The sequence below is a fragment of the Anopheles aquasalis genome, chromosome 3, assembly GCF_943734665.1.
Source record: "Anopheles aquasalis chromosome 3, idAnoAquaMG_Q_19, whole genome shotgun sequence".
NCBI lineage: Eukaryota > Metazoa > Arthropoda > Insecta > Diptera > Culicidae > Anopheles > Anopheles aquasalis.
Genome location: NC_064878.1, coordinates 13,272,501 through 13,292,500, shown reverse-complemented (window position 1 = coordinate 13,292,500; position 20,000 = coordinate 13,272,501). Strand labels below are relative to the sequence as shown.

The window sequence follows — 20,000 nt, the reverse complement described above, 5'->3', positions numbered from 1 at the left end:
CCAAACCACACGCTCGCGCTCCGTGAAACATGGAAAAGGCGTGGAGAGGCAAACGTGGCAAACGAACCGAGAATTGAAGTTCTGACAATGTTGTTCCGCTTCAGTTTCTTCGGTCAACCACTTTGCGGCCTTCAGGTACCAATGCGGAGATGGTTTTGTACTTTGTCGTCCATTCCGGAGCGCCACATACTACAGGGGTTACAGGTATTTTGGGGTTTTATCCATAAAAAAAACATGTTTCAAGATTTACTGACAAAGAATCGAAAGGATTAGGAAATGGATAGTGTCTTATCCTTTCCCGATCGGAACGCAACCTACCGACCTGTTTCCGGTCAACGCTGATCTAACAGCAGCAGATTAGATACAATCAGGAAGTGGTCAATTGGAAGAATATTCTTCCTCCCGGGGTTGAGGGGATTTTCCATTCGTTCTTGGTCTTCGCAGCTTCTCCTTCGGCCATTCCGAGTTTGCCCGAAAATGCGTGTCCGTGCGTCGCCACATTGCCCGGAAGTGACCTGGCAGAACCGGCCGCTGGACCGCCATGGATTAGAAGTGGGCCTCGGATTTTTTTGGGATTTGTTGCGCCTCACTCGGGGCGAGCTAATGCGGAGCCCAACAGAATGGACCACGCGAGACCCGAATTGGCGGATGTTGGGCGGCAGAACCCAAATGGAGCTGTCAAATAAAAGCCCCGGCAATGACTTTCGATTTTCCACCTGCGGTAAGATTGGTTGTGGTGGCCGGTTTGGAACGGCCAGACACGCAACCAGCAACAAGTGATCGTGATTCTCTTTTTCTCGCTGTGTGTTCTTTGCTGTATTTTTTGGGGAGGGGTTTCTAAAATGCGTTTCGTTAAAATGCGCGGGTTGAATTGCGTGCGTGGCAGGAATGTTTGAGAACCGTTCTGCGTTCTTGATGCTGTTCGTTCTGCTCTACCGAGAGTCTCGTTGCTATGTGAAGCACATTTTCTCCAATCCAATCATTGAGTTACAGGGTGGAGTGTATTTTCACCTTATCTTTTTACTGGATTTAATGTTGTTTGAGCACATTCTCGATTAAAAAACAGGAAACGTTTGTTTTAGAGGAAAAAAGCAAGATGTTGGCAAACAGCATTCGAGAAAAGTATTTCTCAATTAATAACGTATGCATGTTAATAAAAAGAGACACAATTTGCGATTTTTCATTGGCAAACCGTCAATCGCACTGCAGAAACTAAAAATGCAACATCAAAAGTAGTTACCCATGAGTCATCAGGTAAAATTTGAAAGCTCTATCAGTCAAACTCTAATCGTGATGGCGAACGTTCTGTTCTGTTTAGATTATTTTTTCGCTCTACAATATTTACGATTTCTTTCCATTTTAACCACTTTCATCTAGTTTGCACGCCAGATGTCTGCGTTGTTATCAGATGTGTTCACCTTTTTTCATTCTATTTCGCTTTTAAGCTTGCGTTTCTATTCTTTATATTATACGTTTGGACAGTTTTTTACTTCTGTGGATTTAATATAGTCGAAATTCAATCACCGGTTGTTGAATTTATCTAAATCGGGAGGGATTAATACGATCTCCAACCCAAGGGTGTAATATTAATTTAGTAATTAATAATTTAGCTACCCAGCAATTTGAAGCCATAAAAAAACTCCCATATTTCACCGCTTGCAAATATTGAAAACCCCAAACACTCCGGTCTCAACCGGACCTCCATAATCACCCCTTTCGCGTGTTGGGCCATTTTTAAGGTAGATTAACACCACCCAAACCGAGCGAACAGGTTCCCAAATGATTCGCAACCCAGCCGCACCGAACGGCCAAACACTCAATCAACGCAAATCGATCTTCATCACCATGTTGATCCATATACGCCCCATAATGGTTTTCGTCACGTAAACTACGCCTCACCGGCCTGGTGGCTGGCTGGATGGCTGGCTTGACGTGCCGTGTGTGAACCTCATTACTCTCCCGCACCCAGGCTACCAGGCTCTATCTTAATCTAGGATCTCCGATGGACCTGTGGATGAGCTGGGGTCCACGATCATTACCAGAAGAGAGGCGGTTAGTCGTTTCAGACGAAATTTCACGCTTTTCTTCGACGTCGACGATCGTTTCGCTTTTGATCATCGGTTTGGCGCACCCTTTCTCCGGTTGCATGTGAGGCCACACCACACTGACTGGTTGGTCTCGCGCTACGCAGCTTCGGTAGTCGTCTGCGTTGTGCTTGCACTGATATCATCGGGGCTTGATCACGATGTAAATATCGATTCTTGTATTTAGGAATTTGGAGCCTTAATTTTACTTTCTTCCGTATACCGCCAGCGATCCACTCGCCCTGTATGGTGGTGAACAAAATGGTGGAAGATGGTTTGATCGTGTCGCAATTATGCTGCCACGATAAGGGAATGTATGCCGAGGAAAGTTTCTGAATAATGGGGTTTCATCTAGATATCAAATGATTTCGGTTTAAACACAATTTGTACTTGCATCCGTGGCGCTGGACCAGACATACGCTGTTGCTATCTTATCGTGATGGTTTCCGGTAATCAGAAACATGGATTTCTAATGCGTCCGGACGGACGTTGGTTGTGACTTTCCGATTCGGATGTTGCCAACCGTTGGTCCTTTCCTTTTCACCGAAACGGTTCGTTCGCATTCAAAGATCTCCTATATTCCGGTCTAATCAAGGGCATTTTCACCTTCAAAACCATTTTCGTCTTTCTATGCTGCGGTCATGTTGCTTGGATAAGATCTTATTTTCTGTGGCATTTTCTTTAAGGTTGGCGATCGTTACGAAAAACTAATTGCATTCTAAAGGTCAAGGGAAAGGCTTTCCGGGCAGAGCTGTGATGGTGATGGCGGTGGTGAGAGGCTGTTTGGCCCAAAACCAAAGCTGCTCCCACATAGAGACAGTTAACACATAATATTTTGACATTTGAGAATGAGTTGCATGGCGTTAGGAAGCTCAGTTTGTTGTATTTATTTAACTTTTTTACTTTTATAAGCATTGTTTGATTAGCAAAATATTTCGGTAGTTAGGAGCAATTGCAATCTACTCAAAAGGCATCAGTTCCACTTCGTAAATTTTGAACGAACTTCAAACTAAAATGCATATCCAGCATCCTTCTCTTAGCTTCTCTTGGCGACTGCACCACGCTCAGCGCATTGCTCTGTCACCACCCAGCATGCTTCCCAGTAAATCACCTTGATTCGCTCGGCTTTTGCACGCTTTCACTAGCTCGCACTCAGCTCAGCCACCAAGGTGTCATTGGCGATGTAATCAGCGGCGCGACGATCGGAACGGCCACGCGAGAGGACCACCCGCCCGTCCGCCCGCCCGCACGTCCAGCGAGACACACCAGCACGTCCGGGTCAGTCCCTAATTGGCGCCATCTCGAGTTGGAGGCCGGTGGTGGCAACTCTCCGTGCATTGCGATGCGTTTCGCTGCGTTGAACCGTCCATCGAACGAGCCTCCACGAGGAATCGGTCACGTTCGAATCGGGTGCCCGCGCGCGCTCTCGTGTTCCGGGAAAATCCAATGTCTTCACCACCGTTCGATCTGTATCAAAGTTCAGACCGCAAACACAAAGTGAAAGCATTGCCAGCGCAGCAAACCCCTACACCGGTCCGCAATAGATCGCGAAAATGTCGATGAAAAGCTGAGCGAACGCGAAGGAACGAAGCTGCGGGCCGCCAGCCGGACAGCCAATCAACTCGATCGGCCCACAAGATGCGGCCAGCTCCAGCATGCCTTCGCTAGAGTTCGCTTTATTAATTGACCTAATTTAATCACCCAAACTTGATCGTTTCTTCGCCAGCGGGTCAGCAATGGCCAGCTCGTTCACTCGGATCACGTGAGATTGGGGAAGAGCCCATGGTATTGGAATGTTTTTGGGGGGCCTGGCGTGGTACCAACACCTTGGGCTCAACAGCCCCTGCTGCCCGCTGGCCGGAGTTGATTAAGGTACGAAAACCCCGTTCTTCGTTTTTATTTCGAAACTACGCAGGTCTGGCTCGTCCTGTGGACAACTAGTGGTCTGCGAGGGTAAGCGAGTTGCTGTTGCTGTCGTTTGAAGATCAACTTTTCTGGGTCAAGTCTCCGCGTCTCCGGAGGAGGCCGACCGGCTGCTAGGGACGAATGGCCGGCCGGTCGGTCGGACAAAAGGAAACGAGTAAGCCGATCCGAGACCAAAAAGCGACGCGCAGACATGTCCGAATGACATCATTTAAGGCTAAAACGGGTTTGCGCGGAACTTCACTGTCGTGCGGACCGTCGGATTCGTCCGTTTTTTTCTCTCTCTCTTCTGGATACAGAAGCCGGTCACCCGTGCCTTTCTCTAGAGCTTGTTGCAAACGGTTGGTCTTTGTGTGGTCGGCTAGCGAAGAGAGTACTTTCATTGCAATCTGGATGGCGCATTAGTTCCCTTAGGATTGGGTTATTAGTAGGGGAGTATTAGAACAGGGATGAGCCCTATGAAAGACGATCAGGGAACACAACTCTCAATAGCAACGTGAGATTATTCATGATTCTTTCATTTAATAAAATCTGCACATATCTGCTTAAACGTTTATAGATTGTATTTTTGTTTTGTTTGTGAATCAAAAATTCATTCGCCTGCAGTTCGTGTAGTGCCTTTGTTAGTGTTGTAAACTGATGAATGACTTTCATCGAGTTGTCGCTTCAAAAAGTTGAACAAATCTCCTCCTAGCACCGTTCATGGGGTCTGTGTTTCCTCTAATTGAATTAGAACCGACAATGCAAGCTGTGTCCTAGTTCGTTTCAAGCTATTAAAGTTTGTCGATGTATCGATGATGATTGGCCGAACCACTTGTTGATTGGCTGCACTCCAATAACGGCAATTTGCTTGTTGACTCATAACCGAGGTGTGCCAATCGCAGTCTTCTGATGTGCTTGATGTTGGATCTGCTTAATTTTTAGTCGTTGTCATTGTTCACTCGTTTGCCAAGTGATGTAAGATCGCAATATTTTATTGATGATACATTCGACGTCCATAGACGATGCAGCACTTGGCACTTCTGTCTGTTTTACTCTGTCTCTCAATTTATCAATATTTATTGTAGTATTGTATTGTATTGTTATCAATATTTATTGCGAGCATGTAGCTGCAATTATTTAAGATAGCGATACATAATGATGTATTTAATTTAATTAGTTTTCTCGTCTACGATTAAAGTCACTGCAACACCTTCTTAATCCTTCGTCCCTTAAACCTTACGCTCCACGAGTCACGCGAGACTCTCATTCGACAATCCGTTCCGACCGAGGCAAACGGGAATGTTGGCAATGGCAATGTTTCGTAGCTCATGGCAATGGAATCCGCTGAAACCGACGGTACAGGGAATTGGATTATTTTCTCTCCATTTGGATCCACTGTTGCGATACCATAAATGCCGAGACACACACGCGCACACAGATCGACGCTACCAAACCGGGAGGCAGCTGCTGCTCATTAGCGAATCGGAGATGTGATGTTGCAGCACCCACAACCCACAAGACTGTCCCACTCTCCTGGGGGGGTGGCTACGCTTTGGCAATCTTGCTGCACTCCGACGATGGCACCTCTGGTGGCTTCGTCACCAGCCAGCCACCCATCGCCATCGTGCAGCATTCGTTTCGATTTCGTGGCGATCGTGGCACGGTTTAGCACGAAATCGAAAGATGGCTTACCGTGTGTGTGGCTCCATGCTGTGCGAGGGTGGTAATGATGGCAGAAGGAATTCATAATCGCGGGACGCGAGCACTCAACCGAGCAAACGGCACGATCTTGTGTGGTTTACCGGCTCAAACGCAAAAGGTGTGAGACTCTTCAAGCTCTGGTGGCCGCTCAAGGCTTTAACGAGCAGACCAATACCGCCACCACCCATCCCCACGCTCACCAGTAAGGTGCTGCCAAACGGCGAAAATGGGATTCGATCGATTCGGAGCTTTTTCTCGATTGACGAAACACTTTTCATCTGTTCTTTGCCTTCGGTTTTTTTTTCTTCTTTCTTCACTTCTCCTTTCTACCTTCGTAACTTTGCCAACGGGTGACGCGCCGGGGGGGGGGAGAGGATGGGTACCCGGGTCCATACCGTTTTTCATGCTCGCAACATGGCCAGTCGCCTTCGATCGCCTGTCGAGGGCAAACCATCGGTTCGAGTTTGCTTTTTGGGGTATTTTCCAGATCATCGGAGAGGGAAAACTGATTCATTAATTGGACTATTTTTGATGAATTTTTCACTTAAATGATGTAACGATCGCTGGTGGCTGGTGGAAGGGCCAACGTTTTCGTCTAACTAGGGCTTGAGAAGCACAAAACATGAGATTTTTGCGTGATATGTGCTGCAAGTGATTCGTAATGTCTATTCCATGGCATGAAGCGTATGTCTTCGTCGAACTGTGATTTTGTGGACTCAAAAGCTGGGCTGTTACTGACGATACGCTTTCTCGATAAATTACGTGAAAATACATCTTCTTACCTTTCACCTTCGAATAGCAACGTACATTAAAATTGTCTTTTACGCGTATTAAAGGAATGGTGAAATAAGTAAATTATTGTAATTCCCTTGTTTCAGGCTCAAGATTTATATTATTTTCGATAAATTATTTCTAAGCTGATGAAGGATCAAATTGGAATATATGGGAGTTTGATAAACAACTTAACCAATTTAAAAAAGTAGTTCTTCTCAGTATTGGTTCATATTTGCTGCATAAAAGTTACTCAAAATTGGCAAAGTTTAACATTTCCTTCTATTTTTGCCTATTTAGATTCATTCAATCTATGATTTTCAATCGCTTATGTGGTAGAACACTTTGCGATATGGAGTTCCAAGTCCATGTTTGCAAATCTGACATTTATTGGATTTTTTCCGTTCGATATTATTTTACAGACAGCAACATTAATACTGGGAAAATTACACTCATGTTTAAATGTTTTTTAATCCTAAATAGCAATTCATATGGATAGCAAAAGCCAAATTCGTACAGCAACATCTAAGAGAATGCTTTTAACCTCCCAACAGCACACACCATTGCGTACATACGCATTTACAAAAAAAAACAGCTTCTGCTCTACCAACCGTTGACAAGTGAATTCTCCAAGCAATGCACAGGAATGCGCACAACCTCCACAAAAAAGCTCGACTTGTCATGGTAATCCCCATCACATTACCATTCATTTCCTTACTTTCAATGCTCTAGTGCCTTGGCTAGGGACTTGCCTGCTTACCTTCTACTACATGTCGCCAAAAGCGACATCACACTGTGGCACACCGTTACATGACATTTGAAGTCAGCGGGTTCAATTAACAGCGAGCCACAGTGCGCGACAGTCCACGATGCAGTGCACACCACATTACCACACGAGCTGGTCGGCCCCCAGGCTGTGATAGCCGTTCGACATTTGCACAAAACCGTTTTCCAAACCCTATTCCTATGGCTTCCCGGTTTCGGGGGCAGCCCAACCCCTGGCGACTGCTGGAGTCTGTCGGCGTAAACATACACCTTTGGCCGCCGGTAAGGCGCCACCAGCCACGCTAAAGTCAAGCACACCGTCGCGAACCCTCCTTCCAGTTCAACTCAGCCCGGGTACGCCATAAAGGAAACTGTGAATCATGTTACGCCAACTCACGCCAACATACACGTGCGCAGAGAAGGTCCTCCGACTCCTCCTCCACCCACCACTGGTCACCAGTGATTAGCTTGAGCCAACGCTCAAAGGGAGACGATGGGGCTCTATACACCGTTAATAGAGCTAAATCTTCATCGTCAGCGCTTAGCTGCGACCGCCACACTGCAGTAGGCGTGATTCAATGACGCGAATCTGCTGAGGGACGCACCCCACTGAGAGAGAAAGAGGGGCAGGGCTTTTGCATAATCATAATCTTCCTCCAGCGCGCCCGCCCGCCCGCCCGCTCGGCACCTTTGGCGGCGGTCGGTCGGTCAATCTGCCAGGAAGTGGAAATCAGTTTTTCTTTTCTCCTCTCTTTTTTCGTGCTCCAACTGCCCTGTGCCACTCTTCTCGGGTTGCTTACGAAGTCGCATTTCCGCGAAGTCCATCGCGACGCCATCACAGGACGGGGGAGGACGCGTGTGGAGTACGTTTGGGGCCACCACCTAGTGGCTAGTCTGAACCGATGACGGAGCAGGTTGCTCTCTCTGGTCTGGTCGTGGTGGCGAAACGGGATTAGCACGCTTTCCATTGAATGTGTATATGCCAGTCTACGCGGACTAGGTCTTTATCACCCCTTTTTTTCTCATTGCTCTTAAGTCAACGCCAGGGCTGCCGGAAGCTCGCACAGTCCGGACCAGTTCACTTTCAATTTTAATATTCTCCAATCCTGAGCCACCAAAAGGATATGTTGGGTTGCGCTTATGTAAACAGACCGCGCTAGCAAACTGTGAACTTAAACTCCCAGAAAGAAATTGCGCCACTTGTCCGAGCCCTCTGAATTGGTGTCAGGACGATAACGCCCCGAATAGAGGGAGCTGTTTCATTCGCGCATTTATCTCCATCCGATCCGAGAGCTGCATCCGAGTATTATGCAACCCAAGCTTGGTGGCCAGCGAGCACAGTATGTGAAGAGTAATCGTTACCATCGAGTCGCCCTCGAGTCGCCCTCGAGTGAATCGATCACGGAACACGGCGCCCATCATCCGATGTAGCTGGGACCGTCCAGGGGGGGCAGGAAAAGGTTAATTTTATTACATCGCCGATGCGATGGGGGGTACGAACAACAGGGGATGGGGAAGTGTGAATCTAATCGTACGGCGGTGGACGGTGCAAATCGGCGCTTCGGATCTATGCTGCTGCATTCAGCCCTTTTGGAGCCTCGATGGCGTGCCAGGTGTTGTACGGCAGCATTGGTGGCGACAGGCAGTACCTATTGTGCCATTTACTGTACCAGCAGTCTCTGGCAGAGCAGCATTGTGGCGCCAGCTGATGAAAGGTCACCCGATCGGATCGTTCTCGTTGGTATTGCACCCGAGCAGGAAGGTTGTGGTGGGTCCAGCAGCATAATGCATGTAAACTGTCTCTCTGCCGTAAGTTAGGTTACCATTTAACTATTAAATTTATTATTCCTTCGAAGTTGAGTCGAACGCGACTGAAAGCCATATGCTCCTATATGGAAAAGTCAATTATCTCTTTTGGCAAACGCTAAATTTTACTTTCTACATCAACCTACGCCATAACGCCTCAACGCTACTCAAGCACCATCGTACGCCATTTTAAATTATCGATCGATCGGCACCACCTCCCGGTATCGAATCGATCGAATCGGTGTGCCACATATTTGCCAATAATGGGCTGTTAAGCATCCGCTCAGCAGCGAGCGGATTAATTTGACTCACTTCTCGCCCGCAGCACCACGCCTCGCTAGCGCGTCACCGTATACACACCGAGATTGGCACATTAAACACGCGCGAAACATCGTGATTTATGAAAACTGATACGGAAGATGGCAGCAAACGAGCGCGAGAAGGGGAGCGGTAGAGAGATATAACCATCGACGCCATCATCTTGTTAGATGATTTAAATTGCTGGTGAATTCAATGCGTCAGCCACTCCTCCATTCGCTGCTGCTGCTGCTGCTGCTGCGGGATGTTCCCCTTGATGCGCGAAACAAACGGCAAATATTAGTCGGAAAGCAAGACCGAGGGCGGGCGAGACCAAACGAGATCGGCATTGGGTTGAGGTTTTGCGGCAGAGCGGAACTGGAGCGTAAAATATCTTCGTTTCTTCCTGCCGCCTCTGAAAGTCACTGAAACACATCCGCTACACATCACTCGGGGTTGGGCCGAGCTCATTTCACTATCAATTGCACCAAACGCTTTCCCTCCAATTCGCGTGGCCCCCGCGATTTTCACCTTTGATCGTGTGTCAACTCGTCCAAATTATTGCGAGATGGTTCGTGGCGAATCGTCGATAAGACGGTCGTTTGTAGTGTGAAACGATAAATATTGCAACTTCACTAAAGTGTTTTATCTTTTTCCTTATCTCCTTTCCAGGTAACGATCGCGATATGATGTGTACCCTTCTTTAAGTGGTGCTCTTTGTGACGACGAATGAAGGATGGAAGCATGGCACGATAGCTCGGTATCTTTGGGGCTCCTAGACACAAGGGCAGCCCCTAGGGTCACTGAATACACTAGTTGTTCCCTCACCTAACTAACCTTCCTCCAACTAACACCAATTGGCGTATCTTGATAACCTTAACATTTACTTTATGAATCTATTCTCTCTTTCTCTCTCTCTCTTATAATCCTATCTTTACATGCTTCTGTGTGTCTAATACCACCATGCGTGAGTACATTTTTGATAAGACGTTTTTTGACATTCGTTCCGGTTCTTGAAATTTGTATTTTTGTCGATGTTTTTTGTCCAATCTGGCTTAACATTTCGTTAAACGATCCATTTTGCTTCTATCCAGTTACATGCATGTTTCGTTGTCACTTTACTTTTTTCTAGTTTCATTGTCATTCTTACTTTCGTTATCGTCAGCGAATTTTTGGAACATGTTACCATTTACTTTCTTGTTGCTACTTTACTATGCCATACTATAAATATACTTTTCACGTGGTTCAATTGTCGTGATTGTTGAGAATTCAGTTAATTTTGTAATTTTCTCTGTCTTATGTTTGTGTTTCATATAGCAGAGTTTATCAATTACGAACAATTTAACATTAATTCCAGTGCATGCATCTCGCGCCCAAGCTGCATCAGAGCGGCTTGTCTCAAATTAACAATTCCTTACGCTCCGATTCACTCTCCAACATCTAAATACGATACGCATCAACGCACAGCGCATGTTGACGATGCATGAGAGCACATTTCCACTGCACTTGCGCTTCATCTTTGATGTGTGGGGCACAACGAGGAAGGAGAGCAACGGGATCTCCCCTCCCTCCTTGTCATATCAATCAAAGCTCAATGGCAGCGTGGCAGGCATCGCTCTGGTGGCCTCACTTTCCCTCGAAACTGTCACAAATAGAACAGAACCTCGTCTCAGTCACAATCATCCAAGATGACCGGCGTTCTTGTTGACCCGTAGCGTGGTGATGGCTCGATGGAGACAGGTTCCTTTCTAAATTGACCTTATCAATCAACACAAACCGCATGCGTTGCATTTCCTTCCTATCACGCTGACCACATTGGAGGGTTCTCCGGGTGCACCAAACGCATCTACATGGCGGATGTGCTTTGTTTCTGCTGGCCAGCAGTAGCATGCCTCGGTTGATGACTCTCAACTAACTGATAACCATTTCTTTTCCGTTTTTTCTCTTCCTCGTCGGTGCCGTCGTCTCGCCGGCTCTCCTTTCTGCAGATGTCAGCAGGGTTGATGTCTTGTGTGCGCGAAAACTCGCCACCACTGGAAGCGAGTGCAGCGCAAGTCCCGGACATACCGATAACGATCACAACACCGGAAACCGCAGGTAAGCGTGCTATTTAGATTTGTTCTAGGTCTCGATCATCGGGTGCGTAGATGAAAATCCTCTTTAAAATTTTGCGACTAACGTATGCATTAAAAAAAAGAGACAAAATTCCTGTTCCTTGATCAGCATAGTTTCCGCTGTCCTCTGTCTGTTCCCTGTGATGAGAGGATGAGGGATCCTTACAAGGATCATGCCGATTTATGGTCAAGGACACGGTGTGGGAGGATCGCGTTTTCGATTTTGTTATTCGCCTAAAGTTATACCTTCTGGTTATTTCGCCTCAAGGTATGCAATAAGTTACCGCTTTTAGCGCCACCTAGCGAACGTCTTTTGAAGCATGGTTTGAATTGACGGTTTTTTAGTTTATTTTATTTTAGATTTATTAGTTTTTTTTAGTATATTTTTAGTAATTTTCACAAAATAAGGAGAATCGATTGCTAACGATATCACCGGTAATATACCGGCCGATATGAACCTTTTTCAACCGAGCAAACCGTTATCATAAACCTAAAAACCTAATTTTCAAGTGGAAATCACTCGAAGTCTCTACTAATTAGCATTCAGTTGGACTAGGTTTGATTCAATAACTCCTACAATTCTTAAATTATCCTTGCCACCATCAAAATCAACTTCAACTTGACCACTGAGAACTAAGCAACCGTCTTGCCGTACAGGAATGCCACTTTCCACGCTCGAAACATTTGATTAACTCATCTTAGGTGTGACTAAAACTGAATGTCAGACTTATGCATACACCTGCTGCTCCACATTCCAATCAGAACCATCCCTTGTAGCTACATCGCCCGTCCGTCCGACCAACCGTACTATCGTAACCACCAGTTTGCACCATTTTGACCTTCCTGAGCAGAATGCGCAACGCACTGGGTACCGTGGCCAAGTACATGAAGTGTGAAGAAGCATTTGCGCCTGACTACGTCACCACGGTGCTGCACCAGCGTACATCGGCACCCACCGCTACTCAATCTCGTCACGCAAACGTGCACGCCCAAATCCTAACCGCAACCGTTAAGACACCAACCAGCCAGCCAGTGCGCTCGCGCGTACAGAAGCGTGCCATGGAGAGGGGGGCTGAACGTGTACTAAACTTTTATCGCAGCACGTGGTACACGCAGCAGCAGCGAAACTAGAGCAAGGTTTCAATTGGAAGCCCCACCGAAAATTGTTTTTTTTTGTTTTGTTGCTTTTTGGAGCCTCCACTGAAGTACCAAACATCCCGCGGGCCCATGGGACGGCCAAACGATTAAAAGCCAATTGCTATGGGCCCGGCACGGTTTATGAACGGGCTCAGGGGCTCCCTCCTGGAGGAGAAAGAAGTCAAAGAAAAAATGGAGAAAACTAAGGCGCGTAAAGAGGCGCGTTCAAAATTGCTAAAGGTGGCCTCTCCCCGCGGGAAGTGGCAACCAGACGCCAAGCATGCTAAATGCCTGCAGCCTACCAGCACTCCATCTCCGCGAACTCTACTGCTGCTGCTGTCGAGGGACGCCCCTATCGTTGCGCTCCCGATCGGTGTAACGGGAAGGAAGCATTATTATGATGCCGAGCAGCAGCAGCAGCAGCAGCAGCAGTATAGTTTCCCATTTACCTGCTTTGAACTTTGAGCTCTTTCAGCAGCGCGCAACTCGTTCGTTTCCATTTTGTTTTGCTCTCGCTGAACTGTCACACTGCGTGGCCTACTGACATTTTTGATGAGCGTCTTAGGCGGTCGTTGCTGGGGAACATCACAGCACATTGCACAATGCAACCGTTGGAAATGGTTTGCAGCGACGGCGACAGCTTCTGGTCACTTGCGCATTGCAAGATTGTTGCAGGAAAACAGAAGACGTCATATCGAGTGTCGAGTTATCCATCTAAACATCCAAGTACATCCGGTTGATCTGCTGCAACATGGTTATGTCAGCAACGACACAGACGTGTGCGCGCATATGGTACATAATCGGTAACGATAAACGGAAACCGGAAACCGGGTTCATCAGTCAAGATGATCGTTGATCATTGCCATTTTCCGTGACGTGATCGGTCACCGTCTCGAGCTAATCTTCGATTCCAGCTCCACCAATAATGAGCGTCTCGAATGCTCTTGCTTTGCCCCTGGACCGACGGCCACCCATAAGCGTGAAAGGTGTGAACGGACGCCCGAAAATGGATGTAAAAAAGTGAGAAGCTTTTCTCGATCTCACCTCCACTGACACCAACATCCATGCAGCCGATGAAACGCGGTAGTAGCCATCGAAGCAGACAGGCAAATGAGCGCCACCACCATTATTAGAGCCGATTCGTGGTGCGAATGGCGGAATGGGGCATCTTTTCAATTTTTGCTACCCCCTTTACAGCCCGCGCGCACTTCGACTGTCGATCGGTCGATCAATTGTCCATTTTTCCTTATTCCCGTTAAGCACGGATGCGTCAAAAGACTTTCTTATCAATCAACTTCGCCCGCGAATCTAACAACGTGAAAGCACATGGTAGCGGGGGGAGAGCGGTTTTTTGGGAGGATACTGACTGGATGGCTGGTTGGCTATGCTGCCCAAAAATAGTAGCTGGCCAATTTTTCTCGCTTTTCAGCAGCAGCAGCACCATGGCGCTGTGTATGTGTTGTGATGTGCGTGACGTGCAGCCGCTATGCTCTCTGCCGATGGCGCATGCAAAAACCCATTGGATTCACTTTTCAATCAGACTTTTCTCTGGCCACTTTGCGCTGGGTAGTGAAAGGTCACTGCTGCTGCTGCTGCTGCTGTTGCTGCTGCAACGGATGATGGCCAAGGATTTGTTTCTCCGGTGAGTGTGTGCTTTTTTTCGTGTGAGGAGACGGCATCGCGGACATTATTGCGTCGCTGACGCCTGGTGCATGTCAATGCACTTTGGTGAGTTTGGCGAAGAAGAGAGAAAGCTTTCATTAGTTTTGCACGGCGGAAGATTTGCGAAGATTTCTCGGTGATCGCGAGGTGATCGTGGGTGCCGGTAGAGGTCATAGACACGGCGTCTTTTGATTGGCTCTATTCTACTAATGCATATTGTATTTTCCAAACAAAAGTTAGCCTTTCTTATGTTTTATGTGTAATGTCTTTAGCTAACTATCAAACAGTATTCAAACGAATCCTCACTTTGGATTATGAGATGATTATTTTTTTGTTTTGTAGTCTAAGTTGTCCATTATTCTTTTAAGGGAGGACTTCGGTATTTTCGGGCCAAAAAAAAGCCCGTTTTTAACGATTTTTTGTGACGTAATCATTCAACTGTATTTTTTTAAGTAAATGACATAATAATCTATAACTTTTGAAGAATATTTGGTATTGTTTTGAGCAACATTCATTGAAAAATTAATCCATGCCATCAAATTTAGGCAAACGTGTCTTCGAAAAGATACTTTTTCTGGTGCTCATCATAGTTGCGTGACGGGTCATCAGAAAAATACAAATCGATATTCGTTAGAAAAATTATAAGTTTATCTAGGTAGTCCCGGATATTTTTGTTGATATTCTTGTTTTTCGATTTTTGGCAGATTTTTGAAGTTGGAAAAGTGATGCTTTTTGTGATTCTGCCATAAGAAACGAACTTTATTTGTTTAAAAAAAAGTATAAACAATTTTAATGATATCTTGACGGGGCTACCTGGCAAAAAGTGTACAGATTATGTGTTAAAAATTTCAAAACGATCGGTTCAGTAGTTTTTACGGTACGATGGGCACCGACTTTTAAAACGTTGGTTTTGGAAAACGCTCTTCAAAGTAGCGAGCTGCATGGAGCCTTGTATGAAACGCGGATTTTCAAAAATCTGTATCTTTATTTTCCTCGATTGATCCAAAACTTTTACACAATACTCTTGAAAGAATCAGCTTTCAGGGGAAAATGTTAAAAACATGTGTCACAAATAAACATTAAATACCGAAGTCCCCCCTTAAATAACTGGAACTCTAGCTATAAAAAGTACAAATAGTCTGAATTCTGCTGGTTTGCAGTGATTATTCTACTTTTTCCGACGCCTCTAGTATATTTTGTTGGCTAGTGACGTTAAGTTTTGAATTCTGCAATAATAATCCCTTTAATTAAAGTAAGATTTTATTTAATACTGAACACTTTTACATTTGGCAATCCCAAATAAAAAAAAAAGAGTTCAAGGTGCAAAACTTGCATGAATACCAGCTATCTTGAATGATGTTAGACGTTCAATTGTACCGCTGCTATTGAACAACGAAACAGGCAGCTGTGATCGATCACTTCTGCTGCTGGCCGCGTGATAAGGCAACAATCCTTCACAAACAACACTCCCATCAGCACCTGAAAGAGGCCCCTGATGCGATTGTTATAACGAACCCGCCCAAGATCCTCCTCTCAAACCACGATTCTCGTGATCTCGATCAATCGCATCAAGTAGCGCGCACTCGCACCGATGCTGATTAGATTAGAGCCAAGTGATAAGAGCCACGTGCATTCGCGTGCACACAGTCTAGCACCACCCAGCCAAACGCGGCTGTACCGTGAATCAATTTGTTTGCCTTAATCTTTTGCGTGTTGTCGGATGGCAAGAAGACGAAAGGGGAGACCCGCAACGAACCGAACCGATATGATCTCATCTCGCCTGAGGTGAGCTTGGAGCGACTTTGAAAACGAACTTCCACCTACGACCACCTCAACCATGTACAACACAACAACACTACCAACCAGCTACAGGGAGAGAGAGAGAGAGAGAGAGAGAGAGCGTGCGCGGTGTAAAAGCTTAGTAAATGGGGGCCTCTACTAACACTACTACCGCGGGGTTGGCCCACGCGCCTACGGTGTGCTGGAGGCGCCGTTTTTGGCCGCTCACGGCGCGCCTCATTTCGGTTCGATTGCTCGCCCGTTGCGGACGTGACGCGCTGCGCTGCCCTGTCGTGTACCATACTGCCTATAGGCATCTGTTTCGCGTTGTGCTACTCCGCGTGAGTGTGTGGTAAGTGGCCAGGTTCAGCAAGTGTCACACGCGGGTTCACTGCTTAAGTTTTCTTCAATCCTTTTCCGCTTGGAAAATGCGCGACCTCGTGAGTGTATGGTGCGACGAGCTTATTGGGAAAGGGGAAAAGGCAGTTCAAGGTGGCGCTTGCCCATAAATGGTGCGCCAGCGGAGTAGTGTGTTCCGTTCCATGTGAACACGTGCGTGTTACGAGCTCAGACGACCGGGGGTGCTGGTGGTAAATGCACCGTCCACTGGTGCAGCACTGGTCATAATCCTGCTATCGCTGCTACGCATTTATATATATGAGGCTGATTGCTATCAGTGTCTTTCTCTCTTTCTCGCTATTTAACACCTCATACGATCAGCAATAAGCGCAATGGGCGCATTATGGTGCCGAAATGTGTTCACAGCTTTGCCCTGGTGGTGCAGTGGAAAATGGAAAACCGGGAATCCTCTAACTCCGCGTGAAGCCCGCCGTGCTTCAACGAGCAGCTCGTTAAATATCGTGCGTGAAATGACGGATCGATGATCGAAATCATCGAAAAAAAAACGAATGACGAGTGAAGATCGCGATTGAGAAGGTCAAACGTCAGCTGTTTGGTTCGGTTAGACGAGCTCACAGCTGGAGATATCATCATCGCTGAGTGTAATTTCGTGTTCGTGTTCTCTGGAGTACCCTGGAGATCCCTTTCCCTCCAACAATTACTACCGCCCTTCCCTTCAAGTCAAGTGGTTTACAATTCATGCTGGCCGGTTTGCTAGGTTTTTGCTACGCATTTTCCACCCCAAACCCACCACCACCACCACCAGCAAGTGAAAGAAGTTTGTCGAGGTTAAGGCAAAAAAAAAGGGAAAACCTTTTGTGCGATGCTCGCGCAAAAGTCAAGCGGCGGTGAAATGCGCGACGCGTATTAATCCGCAATCCGGGCCCGGTCCCCGTCTGGAGCGGCAGTCCCTTTCTAGTGGGAGGGCTGCTGGAAAGTGTGCCATGGCGGGCGGGTAGGTGCGGCGTGATGATAATGATGTGAAAAGTTCCCAAAACCCGTCCCGTCGGTTCGTCTGCCCTGTCCGGTCATGGGGAGACGTGTGAACTTGCTGTGCCGGTCTGTCTGTGTGTCTCTGTGCGTATCTCGTGATGATGCTTGGTAGCGGGAGTGACGTAGTGATCGCGACGTGATCGCGAAGGGAAATTAAAACTCCAACAGGAACGCAACCGGGAAAATCGTAGGAAAGCCCACTATGGGTGACAAATGAAACGAACGAATACCCCGGGAATTGGCCATCAGTTTCTTCGGGGTTTTTGTGGGCAGAAAAAAAGAGGTTGCCAGGGGAAAGAAGAGGTCAACAGCAATTAGGGAAGAAAATAGCCGTGCAAATGTGCATTGTTCGACCACCAGCACCACCAATGCTGTATTTGTTTGACGTTTGTTTGTGGCGCGTTATGGACCCAGAGAAACTCCCGGGCGCGCGGTGCGCGGCGACTCTGACCTTAAATCGGGAAAACTCCTTCACTTCACTTCCACACAAACACAGCAGCAGCAGCAGCAGCAGCAGCAACAGTACGAGAGACAGCGGCAAGATGGGATGCCGAAAGCGCACAGAAGACCATCCAACGATGAAGCCACACGATAATGACCACACCAGCACTCCGAGGCGGTCGAGACCGGGGCGGTTACGCCTCGCAGCCGGGAAACGATTTAACAGAAATGAAAAATTCGCCAAAAAAAAAAAAGAAAATGACCAACAAGGGGGTGATGAGAGATGTGAAGTAGGAGGAGGAGCGAGCCTCGAAATTTGCAACAAAACAGCATCAGAGCAGCCAAGGCCTTGGGTCCCGAAAACGGGAGAAATGAATTGGAGTAAAGTGAGGGGAGAAAAAGAGGGGGCATTACAACAGATATCATCCCTCCCCCTTTTCACCCCGTTTTTTTTGTTTATCAAAATCTGGGTTTACGCTTAAAAGAAGGCCGCACCTTCGTTCCAGCAGCGGCCGCTGAAGCAGAAGCGATCATCATAAAACAAAAATGCACGCCAGCCTGCTGGTGGCCTGGGTTGCCATTTTCGGAAACTCGATCCAGTTGGCGTCGAGGCAGAAGGCAGACGCTAGCAGCCCACTTTCCGGTTTTTCCTCCGCGATCGCGCGATATCCATCGATCATCGGGTTGCCGCCGCCGGATCCATGAATTGAAGCTTGCTTCAAGGTCGAACGCCTTCACCCCTTTGTAGACGGCGCCATCTTCGACCACCCCCCCTTCTATCTGTGCCACTCTTTGGGGCGTGCGGTTGGGAGGCGTTGACCTAGGCACGCCGCACGTCTATCTATCGGCGGAGGGCCCCAAGATCAAATGTTAGATTGTCCGCCGGTCGTTTGTTGTTCAGCTGGAAAATGTATCACCCCGTGTGTGTGGGGTACGAAAAACTTAATTACGCTAATGTCTCCATTCGATGAAGGGGAGAGTTCACGGAAGCATAACAACGCACCATACAACTCCGGGGACTCACCGGTTGCTACGAAGTTGGACCGTTTTCGCGTACGGTTGCTTTGTTCGGTCGCGTTACAATGCGGTTTTTTAAAACGTTTTACATGTTTCCATTCAAATGTGTGTTGAGAGGGTTGGTTTTTTTTTTGGTTACCTAGGGATCCTACTCCCATGTTGCCCATTGTTTTGTGAGGCGTCGGTGGTCATGTTCCGATTTTGGGGCGAGGGCACAACGAAAAGGAAATGTGTCTTTTCACACAAGCGCCACCAAAGAAGCCATTGCCTGGGTCGAATGCGCTGTAGCACGATGGAGACAAAACGTCACGTCGAAGCCACGGGGTGCTGAGAGCCCCCTTTCACGGAAGCCCTTTCTATTCCGGATCGTTCCGCGAGAGGCCACGATAGTCTCCCGCATTTACTTACGTCAATTCGCGACGCCATCGAGCGCCGTTCGGCACGTGGTGTGCACAGCCCCAGAGATTCGGTGTCACATTATACGGTCACTGGATTCGCTAACAGCCTACTAGGAGATTGTATTAAATTTTTTGAATGTCTGTCAACCAATCCAACCGATGGCCGTTTCTGTCAGTGACAAAAATGCGAAACGTCGATCGTCGTAAAGTCAGTACCCGTGTCCCTGATTCCCTGTGCGTTCCACAGTTCCGTGAAGCAACTTTCGTTGAATCGCCACACAAGAAGCCATCAGCTGCAACGTCCAGCAGATCATCAACAAACCCCCGCGATATGGCATCGTATGAATAGCGCAAAATCGTGCGATCGTGACGATTGTGACCGCTTGCAATCAAGCTACAAACCAGAGACGGTAACAGTGAGGATGTCAACTAGCGAAATCTTGATGGCACACGCCACAGCTTACCGGCACAACCACCGTGCCAACCATTAAATCACAGCTGACAAAACTTTATTCGCCCATTTTCTTAAACGTTTATTACACCGGAAGAGCACACCCGGACAAAAAGTCCGTCCAAAAAAACGGTGAAATGAAACAAACAACCACCGCTCTTCTTCTTCTGGCTTGATCGCGCTCGGTCAAACCACCCGGTGGCCACCAGCAGCTGACGAACGGGCCACTATTCGGCACTGTATGGCCCAGGGTTCGTTTGAATTATGTCAATTATGCTTT

At 47.3% G+C, this 20,000-nt stretch overlaps 1 protein-coding gene across 5 annotated transcripts in view; it reads left to right on the top strand.

Annotated features, from left to right (window-relative positions):
• LOC126574616 (uncharacterized) overlaps positions 1–20,000 on the top strand; it is a 53,835-nt gene that overhangs the window by 25,014 nt on the left and 8,821 nt on the right. For 4 of the 5 annotated variants that reach the window (XM_050234906.1, XM_050234901.1, XM_050234902.1 and 1 more), the window contains exon 3: positions 11,318–11,426. In XM_050234906.1, coding sequence (XP_050090863.1) covers positions 11,318–11,426 — 109 coding nt within the window. The remainder of the gene's footprint in view (positions 1–11,317; positions 11,427–20,000) is intronic. The other variant, XM_050234905.1, reaches the window with a different exon arrangement.